Raw genomic sequence first — 23,394 nt, 5'->3', positions numbered from 1 at the left:
GTAATCAGGTTGTCCCTTGTAGGCCTCACAGTCTTCATCCCCATTTTACAGATGAGGTAACTGAGGCACAGAGAAGTTAAGTGACTTGCCCAAGGTCACACAGCTGACAAGCGACTGAGCCAGGATTAGAACCCATGACCTCTGACTCCCAGGCCCGGGCTCTTTCCCCTGAGCCACGATGCTTCTCCTAATGAGCGTTACTGTTCTACCCACTTGGGAGAGTACAATACAACAGAGTTGGTAGACACTTTCCCTGTCAACAATGAGCTTAAAGTCTAGAGGATAAGAAATGGTTTATGCATTCCTCTGGATTCTGAGGCATAAAAGAACCTGTTTTCTTTTGTCTCGGGCTTGTACTGTTGCTGTTCTCCTCTTTCCAGGACAGCTAAGCTTTGGTGAGTATTTCTTCTCCTTGCAAATGAGTGGAACTGTGCATGTATGGTAGGCGTGCATGGGAGAGTGTTTAGGCAGGAGACGAGTGTGACCGGTTGATGGACAGTCTGGGTGGGAAATGGGGGTCTGGGTGTATGGGAGGGGAGGGAGGATCATTTTGTGGTGATACGGAGTGGGGGATTCTTCCGTTTTATGATGAAATCTTGAGATACTTCCAAGGGTATAGATTTTTGTTTTGTTTTGTTTTAATTTTCCAGGTATTCAACAAAACATGAGACGAGGCCCCAGGGCACAAACAGACCAAACACTAACATGATGGAAATCTGAAATTCCACTAAACCGAGGTGTGGGTGGCAACTTGGTGAAATCAGTTAGCTCTTTAACACTTAAGGAGCTTCCTCATTTATCAGCAGGCCCTATAAAGCAGGCAGGCCTGTAACTGAAAATCAGTGCTCCAGTTCTAGTGAGGGGCCCTAGAATGAATATGCCTACCTCATCACCCCTCCTTTTCTTTCCACAATCTCCTAACATAGGTGCACCAAGCAAACACCTCCTTGCCCTGGCCTCCAATCCACCCAATTTATACCTCCCCAACTCCATTCTCCCTTCCACTCTACAGGCCACTACTATAGGAAAAAGTGGGTCAGAAAATAGTCCTTGACATTGAAGCAAAGGAAAATGAGCATGCAGTGTGAGGGCGTTATAGTAAGAACTTTGTGATATTGTGGGATGAGGGGTTGTTAAATATTGAGCTATTTTACTATGGGAAACCATTTTGAGAACACTGACTCTTATTTCTTGTGAATCATTTACACCATGGTAGGATTAAGAGACTGACGGGACGACTATGTTCTGTTTCCTCCGACTTCCATTTGCTATCATTTCCCACCTCCTTTGGTTTATACCTCTTGCCCCCTCTTCCAGCCCAGTTCTCTGATTTGCTGCCTCTTTAGCTAACCAGAGGTAGTACTTCCCTTTATTCTGATAGGCAGGGTATTTCCAGGGTGTTTTCTGCCACCCAGATGATTACAGGAACGGCTAATGACCTATTCCTACCACTCCAACAGCTCCCTCTAGCACTTGTATGTATTTGCTCATCTCTATCCTCAGCACTTGTGTGTGTAAAGATACTATCAACTGTACATTAAATCATTCTGAATACTCAGTTTTGAAAATGCTTTCATGACTGCTCCTCATGGGCAGGAAACGTATTGTGCTTTTGTTTTATTTTCCCAATCACTTTGCACAAGGTTTTGTGCCCAGTGGGTGCTCGATAAATTCCAGGAATACTACTGTTATCCCAGGTAACCGCAACAGAAATGGGAATCTTGAGACACAGGGGACTGCTGCAAATCAAATATGCCAGACACCCTTCATAGCTCTAGCTGATAGATGGCCCTGCCAAGGGAGTGGCTACAAGGGATGAATCTGCTGTAATGAAAGTGGATTTTATTGAGCATTCGAACCAGTGTCTCATGCCATCATGAGCATCCAAATAAGGCTAGCTTGCTTGGATGCCGGTGCTGGAGATTGACAACCAACTGTAGGAGCGTGAGGGAAGCTAATGATAAATTGCAGACATCTAGTTTAAGGAAGGTGTCTCGGAACTCCCTGGAGGACGCTGTCTGTTCTCCCAACTCTTCATCGGTTAGCAGAAAGAGGCTGTAAGAAGCCTGCTGGGGAACTGGTCTACCGATAACATTCCTAGCAACCCAGCACACCATCAGGACCCTTATTGGGTCCCGCAGGTCTTGGAAAATGCTTAATAAATACCAGTTTTTTTAGAAAAAGGCAGGGACCAGGTACTCTACTAAGTGCTGGGAAAAATACAAGATAACTATAATCGTGGTATTTGTTAAGCACTTACCTTGTTCCCGGCACTGTACTAAGCTCTGGGATGGATACAAGCAAATGAGGTTGGACACAGTCCCTGTCCCATGTGGGGCTCATAGTCTCAATCCCCATTTTACAGTGAGGTAACTGAGGCCCCGGGGAAGGGAAGTGACATGCCCAAGACCACAGAGCAGACAAGTTGTGGAGCTGGGATTAGAACCCCTGACATTCTGACTCCCAGGCCCGTGCTCTGCTACATCAGGCTGCTTCCCTAGTTTGACACAGGTTGGACACAGTCCATGTCCCACATGGGGCTCATAGTCTCAATCCCCATTTTACAGATGAGGTAACTGAGGCCCAGGGAAGGGAAGTGACATGCCCAAGGCCACAGAGCAGACAAGCTGTGGAGCTGAGATTAGAACCCCTGACATTCTAACTCCCAGGCCCGTGCTCTATCTATTACACCAAGCTGCTTCCCTAGTTTGACACAGGTTGGACACAGTCCATGTCCCACATGTGGCTCAGAGTCAATCCCTATTTTATAGTTGAGGTAACTAAAGCACGGAGAAGTTAAGTTACTCTTCCAAGATCATACAACAGATAAGTGGCGGAGCCAGGATTAGAATTAGATTAGAAGGTCCTTCTGACTTCCAGGCCCGTGCTCGATCCACGAGGCCACACTGCTTCTCACTCTCCTGCTCTGCTTTACTCAGTCTGAAAGAGGAGGAAAGATTCTGGAAAAAATTGGGGTGGAAAAACTGGCATCAAGCAGCAGGTGACAGATAGTCTAGTACCAGCTCACAGTATAAAGCGGCAGTGTCCCTTTTCATTAACATAAGACATGAGTAGAATGGGGAAATTAACTCAGCATGATATCTCTTGGTCTACAGAAAGGATAGGAGAATGCCCTGGGTCAGTGTCTGCCTCCTGTCGTTAATGTTACCTGGCAACTCTCTTCCCGTGTCTTGAGGCCCACTGGGGTGGCGCATGAATGACTTTCTGAAGGGCTACTCAGCCTGCACTGGCATGTCTGGTGCAATTCTTCACTGTGGAACACGCACTCTTTCCCAAACCGCTGAATCCAATAAACGGCTGGGAATTTAACCGTGACGAGGAGTTTGTCTGAGCCAGAGTGCAAAGCAGAGCGATCACACTCGAGATTAAGGCTCCGAAAGAATCCGAAAGCAGTCTGGGAAATATTTCCAAAATCAGCCCTTCAGAAAGCTTGGTGTATCATCACTCCCCTCCTAATCGGTGTGTTGCAAGCCCTTTCTACAACCCGTATGCTCCTCCCTAGGGGTGACCTTTCCCCCATTTTTGTAAATTGTGGCAGAGCACCCCCCCAACATTCACCATGGAAATCTGCAGCACCGTTGGAGAACTTTGGCCAAGTCTGCTCTCTGGCCATCGGGGTGAATTTTTGCATCCTGGAGGTCAGGACTGGAGGGATGGGGCATAGAAGGAAGGTCGACTGGCCCTGACGCCAGCTGGGTAATGGAGAGCAGCGGTGGCCCAGTCCCGCTAGAGACAGAAGGCTGTCCGACCACAAGGAAGCAGTGGGAGGGGGTGTGGAGGCCAGCTGCCAATGTTACCACTGCTTTTGGGTTTGTGGTTGCAACAAGTTCTCTTTGGCAGGAAACTCCCTAACTCTCCCTCACCCCAGGTCACCATAAGCACCCAACCACAAGGCCCCACACCTGCCCTGGGGAGGTCGCCTGGCCAGAAAAGCCAGGCACTGCGCTTCATTCAATCTTATTTATTTTATCATATTTATTGAGTGCTTATTTTGTCCAGAGTGCTGTACCAAGCGCTCGGGAGAGTACATTATGACATCGCAGGGAGCACCACAATGGGGTTGAGGAGGAGACACTGGGACAGCAACCACCCTCAGGTTGGTTTGGATGGGGGAATTAACTTCCACTCCTCAGTCAACACCGCTTCTGGCGGTGGTTAATATACAGCCAGTGATCAGGAAAGGGAGGGAGGCAGCAGAACGAATATGTCTGAAAAAGTCAATGAAAAGGCGGAACTAAAAGGAAAATTTAGAGGACACTTTCAGTAGAAAGGGCAGCAGTGTGAACAAATGGAAAGAGCATGGGCCTGAGAGTCAGAAGACCTGGGTTTTAATCCTGGCCCTGCCAGTTGCCTGCTATGTGACCTTGGGCTAATCACTTAAATTTTCTCTGCCTCAGTCTCCTCAGCTGTAAAATGGGAATTCAAAACCTGTTCTCCCCCCTACTTAGACTGTGAGCTCCATGTTGGGTAGGGACTGTGCCTGACCTAATTAAACTTGATCACAATAAATGCTTAACAAATACCATAAATAATAAAAATAATTTACTAACTAATATACTAACAATCCATTTATGTGATGGTCAACCTTTCTGCCGAACTTGCTTCTGGTGAGATTAGAGGAGCCAGTAGCAGGCAGCAGGCAGCGGCAAGAGAGGCAGAATATTTTATCCCACTGAGAAACAAACCGCAACCAGTCTTGGTCTTCATCCCATCCCCGTGGGACCCTTTAAGAGCAGTCTGGGAGATTAAGGACATGGAATAAACTGATGATGCTTAGATTTCTCTTTTCTCCAAAACCATGTCCCAGCAGTTTCAAAAAGCATATTGACTTCTATAAATCAATCCTGCCTGAGAGAACAGGATAAACAAAAGCCTGGGTGCTTTGAGGAACCAGGGATCATGGCTTTAGCACATTATGAAAGCTTTATATTTTATATCAGAAAGTTCTACCTGTGTGCAGAGTAGTATTTTTATGACCTCATAAATCACACTGTTTCCTAGCTGTCTCTCACCTGCAAACTGCATTTTAACAGTTTGGAGAATAATGCCTTGCAAGGAAAATGTTGCAGGGCTGGAAATTTTTAAAATTTGGCCCCCATGTAGTTTTTTTGGAGGGTACCAAGAACCAAAAGTGCCAACTTTTGGGATTTTAGAAGATGGGGACTGGGAAAAGGCAGGCTTCAAAGAGCTGACAGGCCAACCACCATTTTAAATCTTTTCAATCCTGCTTGGCAATTCTCAGGTGTGGTTAGAGACCCAGGATGGGCATTGCTGGAGCCCAAACAAACAGCTGTGGGGTAGACTGCCCCTCTATGTTGGTACATAGAAGAAATGCAAGGTAACCATGAAAAAAATCAAGAGAAATTTAAGTCAGATATATGGGAGGACATCTTGACTGAAAGAAATGACTGGAAGAAGCTGGGACAGTATCTTCACAGAGGACCCTAGAGACCAGAAATAGGCAAGCATCCATAGGATGGGCTGGCCCTGGTTGGGAGAGCATAAAGTTTACCCAGCTCAGCTCTAGCACTGCTCAGAGAATAGAATGGGGGAGGAGCTGGGTTATGGACAGAAGTCGTGAGGGGGTAGGGAGGACCACACTCCAAGGGTCCAGGATTTTAAGTACTTTAGTTCACTATAGCAACAACTCACTGCACTGAACTTGCAAGAGTCCTCTTGTCTTCCTAAATCCCCAACTCACAACTCCGCCGGAGGAAATTAGATTTACTTGCTAGCAATATAGTGCTTGTAATTAGAAGTTGGTTCTTTCCGAGTCATTAACACAAGTTTAAGAGACTTATCCTTATATCTTCCTGGGTTTTCCTAATTCGTGCTGTCGCTAAAATTTAGAAAATTGCTTTTAAATATCAGGCAGAAGCAAAATCTGCTTGATAATTTGACTTCCTGAAATAGTGCAGAAATAAAGAGTTTGCTAATCATCTGCTATACAGGTATACCCCAGGTTATGGTCACCCCACAATATATGTGACTTGGGGAAACATTTGACCCTAACTGCTAATGCACCCCAGGATCCGGAAGTCCTACCCACATATCACATTCCATAACACGTTCAATCACTGCCTTCTCTTCCCTGTTCTGAGCTATCAAACCATGGAATTTATTGAGTGCTTACTATGTGCAGAGCACTGTACGGGATGCTTGGGGTAGTATGGCACATTGGAGTTGGTAAACCTGATCCCTGGTCACAAGACGATTACAGTCTAGTTTCCTGCTCCTAGTTTCCAACACCTAGACTAGCTGGCTTGCTTGTATTTCTTAAAAAAACTAGTAGCACGTTTGGGGCTGCTGTCAAAAGTTAACCCGAGCTGCGTGGGGCATCTCCCCCGCAGCCAAAAACTACTGCAAAGTGTGAGCCGCCATTACCAAAAGCCACAAACGCAACCGGGTGAGGCATGCTTTCCTCCTACCCCTGTGGTGGGTAGCCAGCACCAGCCCACTCTTCCTCCCTCGCCTGATCTTCAGTGCTTTCCCTGTTGCCGACTCTCAACCGCTGGCAGCAGTGACCCTACACCCCGACCACTTGTAACCCCCTGTGTCCCTCCCCCTCGGCCAGGCTCCCAGCCCAGCCTCAGGAATGGATTGGGGATGGATTCATTCATTCAATCGTATTTACTGAGCGCTTATTGTGTGCAGAGCACTGTACAATTCGGCAGCAGATAGAGACAAACCCTGCCCAACAATGGGCTCACAGTCTAAAATGGAACCCCTGCTGCTGAATAATGACAATAATAATTCTGGTATTTGTTAAGCTCTTACTGTGTGCCAGGCACTGTAAAAAGCATCTAAGGACACAAGCAAATCAGGTTGGACATGGGGCTCACAGTCTCAGTCCTAGTTGATGAGGTAACTGAGGCCCAGAGAAGTGAAGTGATTTGCCCAAGTCACACAGCAGACAGTGGCAGAGCCGGGATTAGAGCCCATGACCTTCTGACTCCCAGGCCCATGCTCTATCTACTATGCCATGCTGCTTCCCAAGGTGTGACTTCCAGTACCACGATGCCTCCCCTTCCCATTTCTTTCAACAGATGTTTTTATGACCCAAGTCCAACTCCCCCTCCCCCCAAATGCAAATGATCAGAGTGCTGGGGGGAAGGCATGGAGGGAGGAGAAGGCCCTAGGCTGGGGTTCAGAAGAGCCTATGGGAAGAAGGGAGAGAAGGGGAAAAGGAGACGGGGAAGGTGGGGAGGGATTTACTGTGTAATTTTTCTTCCTTTATCGGAGCCCAGAAGCAGTGTGACCTAATGGATGGAGCATAGGCCTGGAAGTCAGAAGGACCTGGGTTCTAATCCCCCGGCTCCTCCACTGGTCTGCAGTGTGACCATGGGCAAGTCACTACACTTCTCTGTGCCTCAGTCACTTCATCTGGAAAATGGGGGTTAAGACTGTGAGCCCCACGTGGGAGAGGAACTATGTCCAACCTGATTAACTTGTATCCACCCCAGCGGTTAGAACAGTGCTTGACAAGAACAGAGCTTGACACACAGTAAGTGCTTAACAAATACCATCGTCTATTATTATGTTGAGGCTAGATTCAGAAAAGAACCTAGCTAGTCACAGGTAAATCTATTGAAAGAGGTATTCTACGACACAGCCACGTTTTCAAGGAGCACAACCTGGCTGTATCATGGGGCATGCCCTGGCTGAACAGATATGCCCAAATGGGGAGCTTTGATTCGTCGTCATCAAACAACGGCAAGGGCAGAAAAGGAAAGGTTGCTCTCCAAAGATTATGTTTCATATTTTTAGCTAAATTTGTACCGATTAGCTGAAATGTTATGATGAATGGCCAAAGAGGCTGTAAGTACATCTATTTCTTTCTATATCACTGCATGCACTTTGAGTTGTTACATACGATGTGTGGGTGACAGAGAGAAAGAGAGAGACAGAAAGAATCTGATCTTCAGGTTTGAAGAGAATACTACTGTTAGATTTCTTCAGTGTTGTGTGGGTGCATCACAAAAGACGAATAGGTGAATCACAATCCCTTCCACACAAGGGTCACCCACTGCTGCACTGACGCTCTTGTTGTTTGCAGTGCCTGGAATGTCTTTAATCCTTCTTCTTGCTAGCTAGTATGAGCTTCCTGAAGTCCCTGCTCTAAAAGAAGCATCAGGTTCCACCACGTTAATCCAAAAACTTATCCTATCCCGCCTTGATTACTGTACCAACCTCCTTGCTGACCTCCCAGCCTCATTTCTCTCCTTGCTCCAGTCCATATTTCACTCTGCCACGTAGATCATTTTCCCATAAAAACGTTCAGTCCATGTTTCCCCACGCCTCAAGAACCTCCAGGAGTTGCCGATCCACCTCCGCTTCAAACAGAAACTCTCCTTGAAAGCACTCAATCACCTTAGCCCCTCTACCTTACGTCGTTGCTCTTTTACCGTAACCAAGCCCGCACGCTTCACTCCTCTAATGCCGACCTACTCACTGTACCTCGAGCCTTCTATCGCGCCGCCAACCTCTCGCCCAGGTTCTGGCTCTAGCCTGGAATGCCCTCCCTCTTCATATCTGACAGACAATTACTGTCCCAACCTTCAAAGTCACAGTGAAGGCGCATCTTCCCGAAGAGGCCTTCCCTAACTAAGCCCTCATTTTATCTTCTCTCACTCCCATCTGCATCACCTTTGCATCTGCTCCCTTCGTTTACCCCTCCCTCAACCCCACGGCACTTACGAAGCACTTAGAGAAGCAGCGTGGCTTAGTGGAAAGAGACCGAGCTTGGAAGTCAGACGTCGTGGGTTCTAATCCCAGCTCTGCCACTTGTCGGCTGGGTGACTTTGGGCAAGTCACTTCACTTCTCTGGGCCTCAGTTACCTCATCTGTGAAAAGGGGGTGTAGACTGTGAGCCCCACCTGGGACAACCTGATAACCTTGTATCTCCCCATCGCTTAGAACAGTACTTGGCACATAGTAAGCACTTAACAAATATCATCATCATTATTATTATTAGGTACATATCTATAATTTATTTATATTCATGCCTGCCTCCCCCTCTAGACTGTAAGCTCACTGTGGGTAGGGAACAAGACTACCAACTCTGTATTCTGAATTCTCTCAAGCATTTAGTAGAGTGCTCTTCACACAGTAAGCGCTCAATAAATACGACTGATTGATAGGTGGATCTGCTGCTTTCTCCCTGCAATCTATGGTTTTGTTGCAACAATTTGAGGTTGTAACTCACAGGTGGTTATAGTATTTTTTCTGTCCTCCTTCCTTTGGGCCCTTACCTTCAGTTACGCTTTTAGAATCTCTTTTCACGCTCTGCCCAGTGAGGCGATGTTGTGATAAGCACTGCCTCAATGCCTGTGAGCTGACTGCATTCTAAGAGCTCACAGTGAGCGATCCTGTTATGCCATTAGATGATGGCTCCGAAGTGCTGCTAATGAAACTTTTTGAGAATATTCAAAGAGTTCAGTTTATCTGGTACATTTGGATCCATGGGCATATGATGCAGTTAGCTAATCAAGCTGCTTTGTTTTCCAGACAATCCCAAAGAGGAAGGATGGCCAGTGCCTTCTCTCGGTTCTTCACTGGCCGCAGCGCATCTGCTCTCTTTGCCACCCTTGGGACCCTTGGCACCGGGGCTCTGACCACCGGTTACCTGCTCAATCAGCAGAATGTCAGCGCCGGGGCTTACGAAAGGCCTAAGCTGTTTCCTGCAAGGTAAGTCCTGTCTGCTTAAAAACCATCCCTAGCTATAACCGGAGATCGGTTTCCTTAGAGCTCAGGGGGTGAGAATCAGGGAGCTGAAGAATACATGTTACCTGCTTCTCCTTGTCCCCGAATACATTCCAAGTTTAAATATACCCATGAGCGGCGCTGTCAGGAAGTCAGTCGGGGACATGATGGGGAAGGCACCCAGTGAAGCCCTCAATAAATGATGGTGGTAAATGGAGAAACAGCATGGCCCAGTGACTACAGCACAGGCCTGGGAGTCAAAAGGACCTGGGTTCTAGTCCCAGCTCTGCCACTTGTCTGCTTGTACGACCTCGGGTAAGTCACTTAACTTCTCTGTGCCTCAGTTATCACATATGTAAAATGGGGATTAAGATTGTGAGCCCCATCAGGGCCAGTGACTGTGTCTTACCCAATCATCCTCTACCTACCCCAGCTCTTAGAACAGTGCCTGGCATATAGTAATTGTTTAATATCAAAATTATTACTATTATTATTATTATGAGGCAAGGGCAAATAAGCAGTGCCTGCTCTGCTGGGAAAAAGAGAATGAGAGACTTCAATACCGCTCCCAGGAAAGTTTGTCTGGAAACATATTGTGTCCAGATTGACTACCTCATTGGGGAAGGCATTGGTGTGGGAGCAGGCACCGAAAAAGGAGGACAGGAAATGGGTCAGCATGCATGCGTGCACACCGCCCGCCCCCCCACCCAATACTGAAATGCCTGCATCTTCAGGCTCATCCTTGGAAGCTTGCAGTTCCCCAGTTGCTATTTTGGGCTTGTCCAGAGTTTCTTCTGTTTTCTCTTTAGCCAGATACTGGGCTGGGGAGGAGTCTCCGGGAGGCTTTCAAGCCCAGGAAGGCGACAGCACGGCAGAGGAATGAGTGAACGAAGGGCTGCCTGAAGGCTGCTGCCCAGGGCAGACCCCTAGGTCTGCCTGGAACCCTATAGGACAGGGAAAGGGATCCCAGTGACCTTTTGCTCTGTCCTGATTAGCTTGAGCCAAGGCTTACAGGGACCCTAGGTGAATTACGATGAACAGGGTTTGTTATCAGTGTCCTGTCATTAGGTTGGAAACAAGCCTGGCCAGGTGGAATCTGTTAACTTTCCTTTTTCAAAACGATAAACTTCCAGCTCATTTCACTACTTGTTTTCCCTGGTCTAATCCATGACCACTCTCAAAAGCATTTATTGAGCACCACACAGTGGGCAATGAATTGCACTTAAGCGCTTGGGGAAAAGAAAACAAGCAACCATCACATAAAATGGAATCAGAAAATTTCCTGGGCCCAGAAACTAATCTCAACATCTGTTCCGGGTGAGAACACATCTTGAGAAAAAATATGCAGGTCAGTTTTTGATGCCGCCTGGCTGATTCTGTCGTCCTGTGGAAGCAGGGAGGTTAGAAAGTATAGCTCCACCAGCTACTGGATTTCCTCACAGTTCAAGTGAGAGGAACAAGAAAGGGACCTTAGCCCTTTTGTTTTATTTAAAATGCATTGACAAAGGATGAAGAGCAGCCCTGCATGGTGCTGCTGTGATTACTTTTACTTTGCCTTTGCCTTTTAGTATTAATAATTATAATAATATTGGTTAAGTACTTGCTCTATCCAAGCACTGAACTGAGCTCTGGGGTGGATAAAGGACATAAGCTATTCTCCCTTAAGCTGGGACAGCCGCAACTTCCTTTCCCTAACAGCGGGCTCTGGACCTTGTCGGCTTAATTCTTTTCCACTGAGCCGCAGCAGTTGAGTGGCCCAGTGGTGTTGGATGCAATCGCTGCTGTTGAAGCAGACCGCCCTGGCCCAGTTCTTGTTCAAGAATCGCCTGAATCAAAAATGTGCCTTAGAATGCCGCCTGATACTTTATCTCTGCTCTCCTGTAGTGCAGACTTCCCCGACCTACGCAAACATAACAACTGTATGGCTGAGTGTCTCACGCCAGCCATCTACGCCAAGCTCCGGGACAAGGCGACGCCTAATGGCTATACCCTGGACCAGTGCATCCAGACCGGCGTGGACAACCCCGGCCATCCCTTCATTAAAACCGTCGGCATGGTGGCTGGGGACGAAGAGTCGTATGAGGTGAAGCCCCTTGAATCCCTCTGGGTTTGGCTGCCTAGTTATAGATGGAAATCTATCTACAAGCCAGATAGGACAGGGTCTGTCTTTCTTGAAAATAGCACCCCAGAGGATGGGGATACAATGGGTCTCTACAGAGTGATTCTGGCAGATGACCCCAATGTCCATTTGCTTCTTTAAGGGGCTCAGAGACTGGTATCATGAAAGGGAACCACGACTGGCTGGCCCATTCAGAAAGCTCCCCTGCAGTTTCCCCAAGAACACACTTTATTTTCTGAAAACTGTCTCATCCCTAGCAGCAAACTGCGTCACGTGACAGGGCTGAGTGAGCTCACCTCAAAAAAAACAAGCAATGGAGAAGAGTAAATATGTTGGAGCCCAAAAGCTGATCTGAATGGAAGTGTTGGTTGTTGAGAAGTTCTGTAGGCATAATTTCACTATCAAACTTTTGAGATGCTTTAGGACCACACATAGCTCTTTGCAATAACCTAGAATCCTGTCTTTGAGGCTTTTTCATTCGCATTTCAACAATATCGACAAGACCCCAATCGAAGCCATGGATTGAAAGGCAGCAGGGAGATTCTGGGATCCGGTTGAGTTCAGGCATCATATGAATTCAACCTCAACTGCTGTACTGGGCCTTCCCCAATACCCACAACTGCGCCTGCCCCCGCCAAATCAGACTGCCCTCTCACAGGGCAAGAAAGCAAGTGCCTTTCTTCAGGTCCACAGACACAGCACTTTCTCATTCAGGATGTGCCGAGTTGCACTTGAGGCCCCTTAATGTCCAGATGATACTCAGCTCCGAAGGAGCATGTCTAAAAGGCATCTGATGTTTTGTTTAATGTTTTAAACACCTCGTGTCTTCCCTAATAGAGTCACTCTCAACCACATGCACCTAGTCTCATTACCAGAAAAGAAACCCAGGATCCACTTTTCTTCAAACTGACACCAGGGGAAGAATTCCTCTAAACTAGTTCTATAAGTCGGTATTTGATTTAGTCCTTACATTGGGGCGAAAAGGAGGAATGAACCATCTTCGAGGGTATCACTGTGCCTTCCACTCTTACAGGTGTTTGCTGACCTCTTTGATCCAGTCATTAAGCTGAGGCACAATGGCTACGACCCGAAAGTGATGAAACACCACACTGACCTCGATGCAACCAAGGTACAATTCCCACTCTAGTCTCTATTTCCCAACTTCCCACCGATCCAGAACTGGCTTTAAAGGATCCTATTCTAAGCAGCAAGTTCACCGAGGTGGTAGTATTTATTAAGCATCCCCTGGGTGTTGAACAGTGTACAAGGCATTTGTGAAGCAACAATATTGAAGTGACACATTCCTAAGCACAAGAACCTTACACTATAACGGGGGAAATACACATAAAAATATTTTTCAACTAGAGTAGTCAAAACAAATAAATAGAGTGATTATATATTCATGAGGGCCAAGGAGGGTGAAAATAAATAAGTGCTAGAGATGGCAGAAGGGATGATGATAACTCAGGGTACTGGGAAATTAATTGGGGGAGGCTTGTTGGAGGAGGGGATTTGAGGAGCGACTTGAATTCAGGGAGATCTGAGGCCTGTCTGATGTGGAGAGGGAGGGTGGGAAAAGACTGAGCAAGGGGATGGAGGCAGGAGAGTTGAGAACAAGGTGCTGCTAGAACTTTCGCTTGGGAGAGGCAAAGACAGCCGGTTGGGGAATGGCAGGTGAGGAAAGGAGAGAGGTAAAATGAGGCCAGTTAGAGGAGAACCCTGAAGCCAACAGTGAAGAGCTTTTCTTTGGTGCAAAGGGCCGCTGGGGACCAGCGGAAGGTTTCGAGGAGGGGAGAGATGTGGGCTGAGCGATGCTTCATTAAGATGATCTGTGTTGCAGCACGGGGTGAAGACTGGAGGTGGGGAGCCTGGTCTTCCAGCATCCAGAAAGGCTTGAGACCAGAAATATTAGAACATTACAGGGGTGCAGCTGCTCTCCCCTGGTCTAAATAACCCCTGGTGGTCCTGCTGCCTAATGGATCCCAGTGCTTTTCAGATTCTCACTGGAAACTCTTGATCTTTGGGTCCTGCTACAATTCTGAGGAAGAGGGGAGTCAGGCTTTGAAGGGGCAGCTTCACTAACTTGGAAACGTAGTCTGTAGGCCTGTGTTTGGTGAATGAGTATGCGGGCGGTTTTTACTCTCTACTCTTTCAGATCACTCAGGGGCAGTTTGACGAGCGCTATGTACTGTCCTCTCGGGTCCGCACCGGTCGCAGCATCCGGGGCTTAAGCCTGCCCCCGGCTTGCACCCGGGCGGAGAGAAGAGAGGTAGAAAATGTCGCCATCACAGCCCTGGAGGGGCTGAAGGGCGACCTGGCTGGGAAGTATTACAAGTTGACGGAAATGACTGAGCAAGACCAACAGCAACTTATTGACGTGAGTAACTGTGGGGAGCAAGGGGTGCTGGATTCAGGCGTCTACCATAATTCCTCTTTGTACCTCACTTTCCCGCCCCGATACCAGGGTGACTGCCAGCAGCCCCAAGGAAAGGCAGTTGGTCTGCAGGTGTTGGCAGGTGCCACTGCTCTCAGCTGAGCCTTCACATTCTCTGAGTGAAAATCTTCAGAGTCTTGGCTTTTTCTCTCAAATGTAACATTGGCTGAGTCGGAGGTGGGGGAGGAAAATGCCGTTTTAAATTCTGAGGCTTTACCATCTAGTCATGAAACTATGCTCTTGATGAAAAAGTCTGGACCAAAAATCCAGGGCACATTTGGAAACCAAAAAGCGTGTCTATGTTTACTTTAAACATAAAGAAAATATCTAGTTGTGGAGTTCCTCTGGCACACTAGAGAGCCTAAAACTTGTTACATCAAAGAGACCGGAAACAATAACCGACTTTCTCGCTTCCCAAACAGAATCCCGCCACTCAGGCTCCAGGGAGAGAGGCTGGGAGGAGGTAGCATTGCACATCCTAAAACAGGAGGTGATTTACAGAGCAGGATATGGAGTTGAGCAATGAAACTCCAGGGCTGCTAAGTAAACCCGGGGAGCCACTTACAGTCCAGAGGGGATATTTGCACTCTCCCAAGCGCATAGTAGAGTGCAAATGCTCAATAAATATCAACGATTGATAGATTGATTTTCAATCTCTGGGAAAGGGCAGACTGAGAATGCTGACTTCAGTCTATCAACAAGGAACCACCAAACTCCTATTGTCTGCTTTTTCCTTGGCCCTGATTATTGAAAATGAGAGACAGACTATCAATCAATGGTATTTATTATGCCACTTACCATGTGCAGAGCACTTGGGAAAGTACAACACAATAGAGTGGGTAGACATGATCTCTGCTCACAAGGAGCCTACAGGCCTATATTTCCTAAGCATGAGAAGCACCGTGGCCTAGTAGAAATCAGAGGACCTGGGCTCTAATCTCAGCTCCGCTAGTTGTCTATGTGACCTTGGGTAGGTCACTTAACTTCTCTGCACTTCAGTTATCTCATCTGTAAAATGGGCGTTAAGACTGTTAGCTCTACATGGGACACAGACTTGTCCAACCTGATTATCTTGTATCTACCAAAGCATTTAGTACAGTGCCTGGTACATAGTGAGTGCTTAACAAATGCCATTAGAAACTCCAAAAAACAAACTAAAACCACTTTTAAACATGGTGAGCAGCATTTAGTTTCCTACTTTAACTCAGCAGTTTTTCTTTCTCATTTTTGCATTTTTGGCTTCCAGGATCATTTTCTATTTGATAAACCAGTGTCCCCCTTGCTAACGTGTGCTGGGATGGCTCGTGACTGGCCAGATGCCAGAGGAATCTGGTATGGCACATAAAGTACAGATATTTGCATTGTGTGCAAAAGATCCTTTCACAGATCACCTGGCTTGACCTAACCCTGCAAATGCTATGTCCTGCAGTTGACAGCATGCTCAGCTTAAGTTAAATTAAGCTAAAAAGACAACATGGCCTGCTCATATGTGTGTGTGTGTGTGAGTGAGAGAGAGAGAGAGAGAGCACGCACACAAAAGAGGGAGTGTATATGTGTGTGTGTATATCAATTGGTGTGAGCCTACAAGACAAAGGAAGCAGATTTGAATTTGCAAGTATTTTGTGTGAGAAAAATACACTTACATGTGGGGTGAAAAACAGTTTAGACAGTAAACTGAATAAAACTCGAAATATCAGTTTTATGAAATTCGAGCCCTCTATCTTTTTTTGATGAATGAAACCGGACAGGGTAGTATAAGGAAGAATGCTAAAACTAAAACAAAGAACGCACCAAGTTTAGCTGAAGACCAGTACAAACCACTCCTTTTCCAAACTAGCCTTGAAAAGTAGAAAAGTTCCTACTAGTTGGAAACTTTGGGGATTCAATACCCATGCTCCCTCCTATTTAGACTGAGCCCCATGTGGGATCTGATTATCTTGTATCTACCCCAGCATTTAATAGAGTGTTTGGCACATAGTAAGCACAGAATAAAAACCACAATTATTATGAGCTAGGTGGTACATATTTTCTGATTCCCTCTATCCCAAACACCCTGCATTCAAAAGATAATTTTTTCAAAAACTTCCACTAAGCACTCTTTCTCTTTTCCCTATTAGTGACACAAGGTTTGGACTGTGCTGGTGAGAAGATGAACATTAAGAGGAAACGGACTTTCTAGTGGAGCTCACTGTGATCAGAGTCAAGAGTTATTATCACTTGGATGGGAGGCTCCTGGGAGACTGTGTTCCTGTCTGTTGGGGGAATGAAATCCTGAAGGATCCTAGAATTGTTCTCCTCAGCCCTCTCACAGGAACCATATTTAGTGGTTTTCATCCAGACCTAATGAAGAAAAACTAGAGACTTTCAGGAAAGGAGGATTTTGAAATGAGGCAATCAGGGAGCTGAGGATATTGGAAAGGTTCATGAAGGATTATTTGTGTATAAATATATAACAAACCTAAGAAACCCACCAATTCCATTTTAATTCCTTTCTTCACCAGGCACAACTATGACAAGACCTTTCTCATCTGGATTAATGAGGAAGACCACACCAGGGTGATCTCTATGGAAAGGGGGGGCAATATGAAGCGAGTGTTTGAGCGATTCTGCCGTGGATTAAAAGAGGTACCAAGTTAAACACTTACGTAGTTTTGAATTTCTCCAGTGGGCATTAACTCAGCCCTACAGGTTGGGCAAATCTTCATGTTGTCAGGCCTTTGAGTCAGGGACTCAAGGGCAAGGACTTTCAGGACAATTTCTGGGGATGGGTGACTGGGTCAAGGATATATAATAATAATAACAATGATATCTAAATTTTCCAGTAATCAAAGGAAACTGAGCTCAGGCTTTTCTCCCTCCCTCCTTTTATGCTCCCCCCCCACCGCATCCCACAGGATATATGCTTTTATCCTATTAGGCTAGTCCAACCCTGAACACATCATAAGAAAGATAAGGCAAAACATGCATTTTCATCATAACTTATTTTTCGATTGGTGGATGAGAGTAAAAAAAAAGATTGTACAAATTTACAGTTTTCTCTCCAAAACAAATCACCAAACAAATACAGAGGCAACCTCTGGAATGGAGAGGTTCCCCAGCTGTCCAACATCCTGACAGTGAGGGAAGGTGAAACACTAGAATGGAGGCTGTAATTAGTAATGTTGCCTAGTGGAGAGAGCATGAGCCTGACAGTCAGAAGGACCTGGGTTCTAATCCCAGATGCACAGCTTGTCTGCTGGGTGATCTTGGGCAAGTCATTTAACTTCTCTGTTGCTCAGTTACCTCATCTGCAAAATGGGGGTTAAGATTGTGAGCCCCATGTGGGACAGGGACTGCGTCCAACCTGATTAGCTTTTATCTACCCCAGAGTTAAATACACTACCTGACACATAGGAAGCGCTTAACAAATACCATTTAAAGAAAAAAAAGTCAAGCTACCAGAGGCTACGGACCAACACAGTCAATTATCAACCAAACAAATAATCAAACCCTAACTTAGTCCAGCCCCGGGCCCAACTTTACCTGTGTCGTTTTAGTCATTGATTTTGTTGATGATTGAACTTTAATCCTTGAAATGGTCAGCAAAATGTATTTGTCAATTAGCAGCTTGATTTTCAACTGCAGTCAGTTCTAGAATGTGTGCTTTCAACCTACGTTTTGGCCAGAACACAAGGGCATATTTCAGGGGGAGCCTTCTTCTGAGCTTTGGTTAGAGGGGATTAAAGGAACCCCTCCTCTAGAGTGTAAGCTGGTTGTGGGCAGGGAATGTGTTTATTGTTAGAATGTACTGTTTCAGAAGTTTAGCACGGTGCTCTTACACAGTACGCACTCAATAAATATGACTGAATGAATGAACGGTGGGATTCTCATCAGTCTGGGATGACTGAAAGCAGGGAGATGAATGGGGTGACCCCTCAGAGCCTCCAGCATTATGAGAGAATGTCGAGAAAGTGTGGAACCACTCCACTCCAGATGTTGCTTCTGCAGATCACCAAATTGGGCGGTATCACATTCGGTGATTTATTTTATTTTGGAAAAAAATAGTAAATTTGTATGACCATCTTTTTTCCCCACTTTCTCGCTACCTGCCAGTGTAAAAAGAAGTTCACACACGAACTGGGTAACCTGGGCCTTGACATCCTGGGGTCTCTGCTTTTTCTTTTTTTGGCAAAAAACGGTATTTGTTAAGCACTTACAGTGTGCCAGGCATTGTATTGAGCGCTGGGGTAGATACAAGCTAATCAGATTGGACACAGTCCACATCCCATTTGGGATTCATAGTCTTAATCCCCATTTCACAGATAAGGCAATTTAGGCACAGAGAAGTGAAGTGACTTGCCCAAGGCCACAAAGCAGATAAGTGGTACAACTGGGAGTATAGCTCAGGTCACTGACTCCGAGGCCTAGTACTTCTTGGGATAACCCATTCCACTCTTACTCAAGTTTCCTTTCACATTACAAGAAGATAATTTTCTACCTTCAAATGAGGATGACTTTCCAAAACACTAAAGATAGATTGCTAATGAAAATTCCTTTCATAACTTTGTTCCAGTGCTCTGGCTTTTACCATTTGATATCCCACTCCGAGTAGTGATTATTTTTCCACCAAAAACATCCTTAAGTGATGACCACCAGCACTGAGTGGACTTTTTAGAACTGAACCTCACCGCCTTAACATGAAGTGTGTTGCATGCTGAAGTCGGTCCAATGGTTTTCTCTCCACAGGTGGAAAAATTAATCCAAGGGCGGGGCTGGGAGTTCATGTGGAATGAGCGCCTAGGCTACGTCCTGACCTGTCCTTCCAACCTCGGAACTGGATTACGTGCTGGAGTCCACGTTAAAATCCCAAAGCTCAGCAAGGTATGGAACCAAAGGCATGACCTGGACCTTGATTTGTGTCAGCTGTTGGCATGATCTCCTCAATCGATGAGCTATAAGAAGGACCGAGTGAACAACTGCTACAGAGACCCAGGGTGAAAATAACCCTCCACCTAAAGCTTTTAGAAATTCTTCATCTGAAATATGAAGATTACACTGTTAGAAGCTTTCCTCAGAAAGAGTGCCAGGTCTATCATTTATTATAATGAAGAAGTATCTATCCCACTGCCTAGTACAGTGCCTGGCAAATCGTAAGAGCTTAACAAATACCATTTTAAACATGTAACTTTAAATGCAATACAAACCCCCCAACTCTTGCCTGCATAACAGCATACAGAATGCCTTTCATACTGTGTTTACCTAAAAACAAGGAAACATGACCTTTTGCCTAGTTTGCCAGATGAATAATGCATTTAATAATGGGGCCACTGCGATGGGCGGAAAGCAAAGGCATCTCGGTTGGCGTTTGAAGTAGGGGAAGGAAACTCTGGGAATCAGTGACAGTGGATCCACTGAATTTCTTGAAAAAATTGCTATCCATCTGCTCTTGTACCAGGACCCCCGTTTTTCTAAGATCCTGGAGAACCTGAGACTTCAGAAGCGTGGCACAGGCGGTGTGGACACTGCAGCTGTGGCAGACGTGTATGATATCTCCAACATAGACCGTATTGGACGTTCGGAGGTAATGTGTTTCTCTTGATTTCTTTTTTTGTGTGTGTGCAGTTGTGCTGAGAGCAATGAGGGCTGGCAAGCTTACAACCTCCCTTCCCTGCAAACCTTAAGCATCCTTCCTGAAACCTCTTGTTGGTCATGCTAGACTTTTGTGAGGCATTATTTCTCTCAAATGGGAATGGCCAGAAAGCTACACAGGGCAAAAATAGTGTGTACTACCAAACCCCAGTTAGCGCTCTTATCTGTTTCCATGAAAACACAAATGTTAAGTGAAAGGGCACTAAACCACGCAGAATTTCCCACAGGAAATAAAGGGAATTGTTTACTACATTCAAATATAAAATGTACTAATAATAAAAAATTATGAATAACTGAGTACTCAATTTAAAAAAAATGTTTTCATTCACATCCTATTTGGTAAAATGGCACCTTGTGCTAAAAGATCTGCCATTATCAATGCTACACTGAAATGCGTTTTAATCATTTTGAGTCATTCAAAACATTTCAAAGGGGAGAGAAGGGAAATGCTAAAGTCAAGGTAAATAAACTTTGCAGCATTACTTCAAAGTGAAAGGGCTCTGAATTCAAAAGCACTTGAGAGAGATATACTAGGAATAACTGTAGTCTAGCTGAGCCCAAAGAATCCAGGAAATTCTGAAAAACACCATTATCCATCACATAATTGTTCTTAGAAATGCATTCCAAGGCTTTTCAGCAATAGAAGGTCTAGTGGGCTGAAGTACTACTATATGTTTCCTATTGTGATGTTAGAGGACATGTTTGTCAACTCACAATGAGGGCTCAACTTGTCTCTCAGAGTGAATTTCCCAGAATTTAGCTCCTCATTTCTTCAGAAGATTTTCAGTTGATCAAAATCACTTTGACATCTTGCATGGTTAGTTTAATTAGTACAGTGCTTTGCACAGAATAAGCACTCAGATAAATACTATTGACTGACTGAATTTGTTTTGGCAAATATAGCCAAAGAGGCAAAGTGATTATATCTAGCATGCTAAAGGAGCCAATGGAATTTTCTGTCTGTTGGCTGGGAATGCTAAAACAATAGAACTAAAAAATCCAATATGGTCTGAGATGTCACAGTATGTTGCTAAATTACTAAGCCAACCACAATTGCAATGCCCTGGGCTACATACGCAGAATCCATGTTCAACTGGGTCTTTTCTACATGCCTGGAGAAAGCCAGGAAAGCAAGCTCTGGGATGCAGGAGGAAAAGGGGCCTCCCTGTAGTCAATGAATCAGTCATTCATCTACTGAAGCAGCAGAGTTCTGGCTGCACCGAACAATCAAAAGAAAGTCTACTTTGGCTACATCTGACATGTGGCAAGGACTGCACGCCAGCATGGACAAGGCAGAGAGTAGGCTGAGGGGAATCCAGAGAAATGTGATCTCCAGACACTCTGCTGCCATTCTCGCAGCCTCTGGAGAGGCCCTCTCTTGGTAAGGGGCTTTTCAAGTTGCTCTTCATTCAGTAGTATTTATTGAGCTCTTACTATGTGCAGAGCACTGTACTAAGCACTTGGAATGTACAGTTCAGCAACAGAGACAATCCCTGCCCAATCTTCCCCTGAGGAGGGAGTGGGGCTGACAAAACCCATCAGTGATAAAGAGAACACACCTACTTTTAATGAAGCGTTCTCCATGCCAATAGAGCTGGTTTTCCAGCTGGCCCATTTCCACTCCTTCCTGCTTTCTAACTCGACAACAATACGGTACTTAGTGCTATCCTTATTAAAGGGTGAGCGGAGAAGAAAAAGGTGGTGAATCTCTAATCAATTAAGTTAGCTGGAAGCTCACTGTGGGCAGGGAATGTATCTGCCAATTCTCTTGTACACTCACAAGCGCTTAGTAGAGTGCTCTGCTTATAGTAAGCACTCAATAAATGCCACTGACTGAATGCAGGGTGTTTGCTGAAGAAGAGTCACATTACATAATTTGTGGAATGAGATATATCCAATTAGATTATTTTTTTTCTGAACTGAAAATTCTGCAGAAGTGTAAATAATGACATTTGCAACAATAATAATAATAATAATGTTGGTATTTGTTAAGCGCTTACTATGTGCCGAGCACTGTTCTAAGCGCTGGGGTAGACATAGGGGAATCAGGTTGTCCCACGTGGGGCTCACAGTCTTAATCCCCATTTTACAGATGAGGGAACTGAGGCATCGAGAAGTGAAGTGACTTGCCCACAGTCACACAGCTGACAAATGGCAGAGCCGGGATTCGAACCCATGGCCTCTGACTCCAAAGCCCGGGCTCTTTCCACTGAGCCACGCTGCTTCTCTTGTTAGCTCCTTGTGGACAGGGAACATGTCTAACTCTGTGATACTGTACTCTCCCATGCGCTTAGTACAGTGCTGTGCACATATCCCGGCTCTGCCACTTGTCAGCTGTATGACCGTGGGCAAGTCACTTAACTTCTCTGTGCCTCAGTTACCTCATCTGTAAAATGGGGATTAAGACTGTGAGCCCCATGTGGGACAACCTGATTACCCTGTATCTACCCCAGCACTTAGAACAGTGCTCTGCACATAGTAAGCGCTTAGCAAATACCAACATTATTATTATTTAGTAAGCACTCAATAAATGATTGATCACTGCAACAATGGATTAAAAATTGCATTTAGTGCATGATATTCTTTGCGAATAGTACAATAATCCTGGGTCGTGAGGTTTCTGTGATGTTCATCCTTTTGACTCCTTAACAGATGTGTACAATTGCTATAAGAATTTTTGCCAGTTTGCCTTCTCAATTTCCATTTTTATCAACGAGGACAGAGCCCCGAGGTGACTGGGGCAGGCTCTCCGGGGGTCTCCTTCCATTCAGAGGATTTCTCTAGCAGACAGAATCCCCATGAAGAGGAAGGCACTGCCAGCTGCCCCTTTGCAACCAAGAGCAGGACTCCCATGGTGTCCAGTTCATTCTCCAACCCACCGAGGGGACAGTCTTAAACAGCGGCGGGGAGATTGCTGCAAGGGGTGTGGGCTTCCCTGGAACCTGGGGAATATACCCTATAATGGACAAAGTATTTTGATGAGGTGCCATGATAGTCAATTGTATTTACGGAGCCGGATGTGCAGAGCACTGTCCTAAGCCCTTGGGAGAGTACAATATAACAATAAACAGACACATTCCCTGCCCTTAGCATGCTCCTTGCACGGCATTAGAAAACTTAATGCATTTATTGGGCACTGCTGGCTGCAGACCACTGCACAGAGCACTGTTTGCTTGGGAAAGTATAACAGAATTAGTAGACATGTTAATGTAGTATACTTTTACACTCCAGTGACTGAGAAAATCCCCAACCCAACTCGTCTCCAAAAACAAAAACCTACTTGCCTCCAAAAATCAAACATCAAACAAACCATTCCATCTCCCTAATACAAATTCTTTCCTAATTAGACTATCTGAATAAACTTCGTGATTCATGCTCCTGGATAAGCTTTGTTAAAAAAAAATCTGCTCTTCATTGATGCCAATGAACCCTTTAGAGAAAGTTTTGGGACTTTTAAATTTCTGGCCTATACTCTGGAGGCAATGCTGAA

General features: G+C 45.6%; 1 protein-coding gene and 1 long non-coding RNA gene across 3 annotated transcripts in view; one reads left to right on the top strand and one right to left on the bottom strand.

The window, feature by feature from the left end:
* LOC120638241 overlaps positions 1–23,394 on the bottom strand; it is a 67,161-nt gene that overhangs the window by 26,557 nt on the left and 17,210 nt on the right. The gene's annotated exons all lie outside the window — the stretch shown is intronic.
* Positions 1–23,394, top strand: part of CKMT2 (creatine kinase, mitochondrial 2) — a 32,771-nt gene that overhangs the window by 7,525 nt on the left and 1,852 nt on the right. The window contains exons 2-9 of the mRNA XM_001512072.5: positions 9,529–9,708; positions 11,608–11,806; positions 12,876–12,971; positions 13,998–14,219; positions 15,523–15,608; positions 16,778–16,901; positions 19,002–19,136; positions 19,711–19,836. Of these exons, the coding sequence (XP_001512122.2) occupies positions 9,548–9,708; positions 11,608–11,806; positions 12,876–12,971; positions 13,998–14,219; positions 15,523–15,608; positions 16,778–16,901; positions 19,002–19,136; positions 19,711–19,836 (1,149 nt within the window). The 5' untranslated portion in view covers positions 9,529–9,547. The remainder of the gene's footprint in view (positions 1–9,528; positions 9,709–11,607; positions 11,807–12,875; positions 12,972–13,997; positions 14,220–15,522; positions 15,609–16,777; positions 16,902–19,001; positions 19,137–19,710; positions 19,837–23,394) is intronic.

Source organism: Ornithorhynchus anatinus, chromosome 1 (genome assembly GCF_004115215.2).
Source record: "Ornithorhynchus anatinus isolate Pmale09 chromosome 1, mOrnAna1.pri.v4, whole genome shotgun sequence".
Lineage (NCBI taxonomy): Eukaryota > Metazoa > Chordata > Mammalia > Monotremata > Ornithorhynchidae > Ornithorhynchus > Ornithorhynchus anatinus.
This window is presented reverse-complemented; position numbering and strand designations above follow the sequence as displayed.